Source organism: Oncorhynchus nerka, linkage group LG2, assembly GCF_034236695.1.
Source record: "Oncorhynchus nerka isolate Pitt River linkage group LG2, Oner_Uvic_2.0, whole genome shotgun sequence".
Classification (NCBI taxonomy): domain Eukaryota; kingdom Metazoa; phylum Chordata; class Actinopteri; order Salmoniformes; family Salmonidae; genus Oncorhynchus; species Oncorhynchus nerka.
This window is the reverse complement of record NC_088397.1, coordinates 12,883,253-12,889,252: the sequence shown is the minus strand read 5'-3', so window position 1 is coordinate 12,889,252 and position 6,000 is coordinate 12,883,253. Positions and strand designations below refer to the sequence as shown.

Sequence of the window (6,000 nt, the reverse complement as noted above, 5' to 3'; positions counted from 1 at the left end):
GTGATGGTAGAGGTGGTGGGGGTGGTGATGATGGTGGTGGTAGTGATGGTAGTGGTGGTGGTGATGGCAGTGGTGGTGGTGGTGGTAGTAGTGATGGTAGAGGTGGTAGTGATGGTGATGGTAATGGTGGTAGTGGTAGTGATGATGGTGGTGGTGGTAGTGATGCTGGAGGTGATGGTAGTGGTGATGGTAGTGGTGGTGTTGATGGTGTTGGTAGTGGTGGTGGTGGTAGTGGTGATGATGGTGGTGATGGTAGTGGTGGTGTTAGTGACGGTGGTGGTAGTGGTGGTGTTAGTGGTGGTGGTGATGATGGTTGTGATGGTAGTGGTGGTGGTGATGGTAGTGGTTTTAGTGGTGGTGGTGGTGGAGATGGTAGGGGTGGTAGTGGTGGTGATGATAATAGTGATGGTGGTGGGGGGGATGGTAGTGGTGCAGGGGGTGGTGTTGCAGGTGACGAAGGTGGTGGTGGTAGTTATGATGGTGGTGATGGACATCCACACCAGCCCATCCAGGCCTCTGGTAGTCATATTGCCTTTGATTAGGTCTGAGGTGCTGAAAGACATCCTCTTCTTCTCCAGGGTGGGTGGCCTGTTTGTTCAGTAACCCTCCCCTCTTCGGGAGCTACGTCTGGGGGTCCACGACGCTGGCGTAGGGGGATGGGATGGAAATGGGTCTTAACGCCAGGTGACATGAGACGTGTTGGGGAGAAAGATCACGTCCCTTCAGGGTTGGGGTGAACTTCAGTGAGCTGTATTCTATTACCATTAGGATCCCTGGATTAGCTTCAGCCCACTAGCTGCTTCTAGATGATCTAGTGGTGTGGAATATTCTATTCTGTTCTGTATTTGAATTCTGTATTTCTATTCTATTCTGTTCTATTCTATTCTGTTCTACTTTCCTCTAGTATTCTATGTTCTTCTCTGTGCTGTTCTATTCTATTCTGTTCTACTTTCCTCTAGTATTCTATGTTCTTCTCTGTGCTATTCTATTCTGGGTTCTGGACCACTGCATAGTGGTGGCAGAGACAGTGACAGAAAAGCTCAGCCAGGAGAGAGTGGCTGAAGGATCAAAGCCCCCCACACACACACACTCTGGGAGCTGTTGTGCCCACTCTTAATCCTGCTAAAGCAGGGAGACATGGGAAGGGAGTGAGGTGGATTATGAGGTGGTCATGGTCAATTTCTTGTACCTATCCTCGCAGTCAAATTGCTTCATAGGGAAGCAGTCCTGAACTGACTTTCATACAGACATCACGAATGAACCCGAACTGTTATCATGGGCCACATGGCATCAAAGGAAGGTGGCTTTAAAAGAGAACTGATCCAGCTCACACATCCAGATATTAGTGAGTAATGTTATACTGTATAGTATGTAAGGTGTGTGTGTGTGTGTGTGTGTGTGTGTGTGTGTGTGTGTGTGTGTGTGTGTGTTGCAAGTACAATAAGTATGAATCAGACTAGCCAGGTTGTGGGGTGATGTGATCACAGTCACAATGATGAGAGTGGATGGGATGGGCTCTCTCTCACTCACCCAGAGGCAGGATCCCATAAAGGGCAATGAGCTGTCTGACGTCTGACAGAGAGGGCATGGGCTCAATGTCTGCCTGGCGCAGGGTCGTACCCAGGTAGCTGAACTCACCTGGAGGGAAGGAGGGGGAGGGAGAGACGAGGGGGGAGGGAGAGGGAGAGACGAGGGAGGGAGGGGAGGGAGGGAGGGAGAGAGAGAGGGAGGGAGGGAGGGGGAAGGGGGAGGGAGAGAGGGGGAAGGTGGAGGGAGAGGGAGAGACGAGGGAGGGAGGGAGGGAGGGAGAGAGGGAGGGAGGGGGGGAGGGGAGAGGGAGGGAGGGGGAGGGAGAGAGGGGGAAGGGGAGGGAGAGGGAGAGACGAGGGAGGGAGGGAGGGAGAGAGGGGGGAAGGGGGAGGGAGAGAAGTCAGACATCCATCAGACAATAGTCTTGTTCTTTGAGGTATGGAATTTGCTCTTTGTACATTGGCTGATGCATATCTTCAGACATAAATCAACTCAGCAGAAACCTGTACTAATGCAACTTAGACATTAATTGGCTGTAATTCAGGAGCCTCTAGGCATCAAGGCATCTAGCTATACTGTGGCTAGACCTGAAATAAGGGAAGGTATTTAGGCCACTATCATAGACAAGACATCAACATCTATTTCTCTGTCCCTCTTGCTGGACTCTCCTCCTCCATTCCAAACTCCCTCCCAACATCAAAGGCACTGTATGTGGATATAATTGAAACCAACAGTAACTGGTTTTGGGGAGCCAGGCGTGTGTGTCTGTCTTTTCAACGTGATAGAGTGTGGTGTCATCCTGACCCTTATTGCAACATGGCCGCAGCGAGACATCTAGGGCGGGAGGCAGGGAGGGAATGAGGCACAGAGTGGGATATTGAGTCATAAATCCCTGTGGAGATGAGGCAGGCTCCCTGTCTGATATCCAGCTGGCCCTACTAGACACTCGTGAGCAAACACACCTTTTCATACACACACCAAAGCACGCAGATACACACCAAAGCACGCAGATACACACCAAAGCACGCAGACACACATACCAAAGCACGCAGACACACATACCAAAGCACGCAGACACACACACCAAAGCACGCAGACACACACACCAAAGCACGCAGACACACACACCAAAGCACGCAGACACACACACCAAAGCACGCAGACACACACACCAAAGCACGGAGACACACACACACCAAAGTACACAGACACACACACCAAAGCAAGTAGACACACACACCAAAGCAAGTAGACACACACACACCAAAGTACACAGACACACACACCAAAGCATGCAGACACACACACCAAAGCATGCAGACACACACACCAAAGCATGCAGACACACACACCAAAGCATGTACACAGACACACACCAAAGCATGCAGACACACACACACCAAAGCATGCAGACACACACACCAAAGCAAGTAGACACACACACCAAAGTACACAGACACACACACCAAAGCAAGCAGACACACAGACCAAAGTACACAGACACACACACCAAAGCAAGCAGACACACACACCAAAGCAAGCAGACACACACACACCAAAGTACACAGACACACACACCAAAGCAAGCAGACACACACACCAAAGCAAGCAGACACACACACCAAAGTACACAGACACACACACCAAAGCAAGTAGACACACACACCAAAGTACACAGACACACACACCAAAGCATGCACACACACACCAAAGCAAGCAGACACACACACCAAAGCAAGTAGACACACACACCAAAGCATGCAGACACACACCAAAGTACACAGACACACACCAAAGCATGCAGACACACACACCAAAGCAAGTAGACACACACACCAAAGTACACAGACACACACACCAAAGCAAGCAGACACACAGACCAAAGTACACAGACACACACACCAAAGCAAGCAGACACACACACCAAAGCAAGTAGACACACACACCAAGTACACAGACACACACACCAAAGCAAGTAGACACACACACCAAAGTACACAGACACACACACCAAAGCATGCAGACACACACACCAAGTACACAGACACACACACCAAAGCATGCAGACACACACACCAAGTACACAGACACACACACCAAGTACACAGACACACACACCAGAGCAAGTAGACACACACACCAAGTACACAGACACACACACCAAAGCAAGTAGACACACACACCAAGTACACAGACACACACACCAAAGCAAGTAGACACACACACCAAGTACACAGACACACACGTATGCATGAACATTCATATAGCTGTGACTAAGGATTATCCAATTGACAGAAGCCAGACCTAAGTCACCGACATTTTATATGTACAGCGCATTGGGAAAGTATTCAGACCCCTTGACTTCTTCCACATTTTGTTACATTACAGCCTTATTCTAAAATGTATATATACACACAATACCCCATAAATACAAAGCAAAAACAGGTTTTTAGACATTTTTGGAAAATGTATATAAAATACATAACAGAAATACCTTATTTACATAAGTATTCGAACACTTTACTAGGAGACTCAAAATTGAGCTCAGGTGCATCCTGTTTCCATTGATCCTCCTTCAGATGTTTCTACAACTTGATTGGAGTCCACCTGTGGTAAATTCAATTGATTGGACATGTTTTGGAAAGGCAGACACCTGTCTATATAAGGTCCCACAGTTGACAGTGCATGTCAGAGGAAAAACCAAGCCATGAGGTTGAAGGTATTGTCTGCAGAGCTCCGAGAAAGGATTGTGTCGAGGCACAGATCTGGGGAAGGGTACCAAAACATTTCTGTATCATTGAAGATCCTCAAGAACACAGTGGCCTCCATCAATCTTTAAATGGAAAAAAATGGAATCACCAAGACTATTCCTGGAGCTGGCCGTCCGGCCAAACTCAGCAATCGGGGGAGAAGGGCCAGAGTTCCTCTTTGGAGATGGTTGTCTTTCTGGAAGGTTCTCCCATCTCTGCAGCACTCCACCAATCATGCCTTTATGGTAGAGTGGCCAGACGGAAGCCACTCCTCAGTAAAAGGCACATGACAGCCTGCTTGGAGTTTTCCAAAAGGCACCTAAAGACTCTCAGACCATGAGAAACAAGATTTTCTGGTCTGATGAAACCTGAATGCCAAGCATCACGTCTGGAGGAAACCTGATACCATCCTTACCGTGAAGCATGCTGGTGGCGATGTTTTTCAGCGGCAGGGACTGGGAGACTAGTCAGGATCGAGGGAAAGAAGAACGGAGCGATCCTTGATGAGATAGAGATCAGAGAGATCCTTGATGAAAACCTACTCCAGAGCGCTCAGGACCTCAGACTGGGGACAACGACCCTAAGAACACAGCAAAGACAACACAGGAATAGCTTTGGGACAAGTCTCTGAATGTTCTTGAGTGGCCCAGCCAGAGCCCGGTCTTGAACCCAATCGAACATCTCTGGAGAGACCTGAAAATAGCTGTGCAGCGACGCTCCCCATCCAACCTGACAGAGCTTGAGAGTATTTGCAGAGAAGAATGGGAGAAACTCTCCAAATACAGGTGTGCCGAGAAGACTTGAGACTGTAATCACCGACGGTGCTTCAACAAAGTACTGAGTAAAGGGTCTGAATAGTTATATAAATGTGATATTTCAGTTTTATTCATTTTTTAATACATCTGCAATCATTTCTAAAAACCTGTTTTTGCTTTGTCATTATGGGCTATTGTATGTAGATTGATGAGGGGAAAAAAGGTAACAAAATGTGAAGGAAAAAAAATGGGTCTGAATAGTTTCCGCGCTGTATGCGTGTGTGTGTGAGATGTCAGTACCGTACCAATGTACTCAGAGAGCTTGATGTTCAAGGGTCTAATCAAGAAGCCTTCCAGCACCAGCTCTTCATACAGAGACTCAAGGGTTCTGGAGAGAGAGGGAGAGACAGACAGAGAGAGAGAGGAGGGAGAGAGAGTAAGACACAGAGAGAGAGAGGGAGAGAGAGAGACAGAGAGAGTAAGACACACACAGAGAGAGAGAGAGAGAGAGGGTAAGAGAGAGGGGAAGAGAGAGAGGGGAAGAGAGGGGGAGAGAGAGAGAGAGAGAGGGAGGGCGAGAGAGAGAAGGAGGGAGAGAGAGTAAGACAGAGAGAGAGAGAGGGAGAGAGAAACGGAGAGAGTAAGACACACAGAGAGAGAGAGGAGGGAGAGAGAAAGAGGGAGAGAGAGTAAGACAGAGAGAGAGAGAGAGGAGGGAGATAGAGTGTGGAGGGACAGACAGAGTGAGAGAAAAGGGCATTGAAAGTGAGAGATGAGAGAGAGAGAGAGAGAGAGAGAGAGAGAGAGAGAGGGAGATAGAGTGTGGAGGGACAGACAGAGTGAGAGAAAAGGGCATTGAAAGTGAGAGATAAACATGAGAGAGAGAGAGAGAGAGAGAGAGAGAGAGAGAGAGAGAGAGAGAGAGAGAGAGAGAGAGAGAGAGAGAGAGAGAGAGAGAGAGAGAG

At 48.4% G+C, this 6,000-nt stretch overlaps 1 protein-coding gene across 1 annotated transcript in view; it reads right to left on the bottom strand.

Annotated features, from left to right (window-relative positions):
* iqca1 (IQ motif containing with AAA domain 1) overlaps window positions 1–6,000 on the bottom strand; it is a 69,724-nt gene that overhangs the window by 21,075 nt on the left and 42,649 nt on the right. The window contains 2 exon segments of the mRNA XM_065020603.1: window positions 1,531–1,638; window positions 5,341–5,423. Of these exon segments, the coding sequence (XP_064876675.1) occupies window positions 1,531–1,638; window positions 5,341–5,423 (191 nt within the window).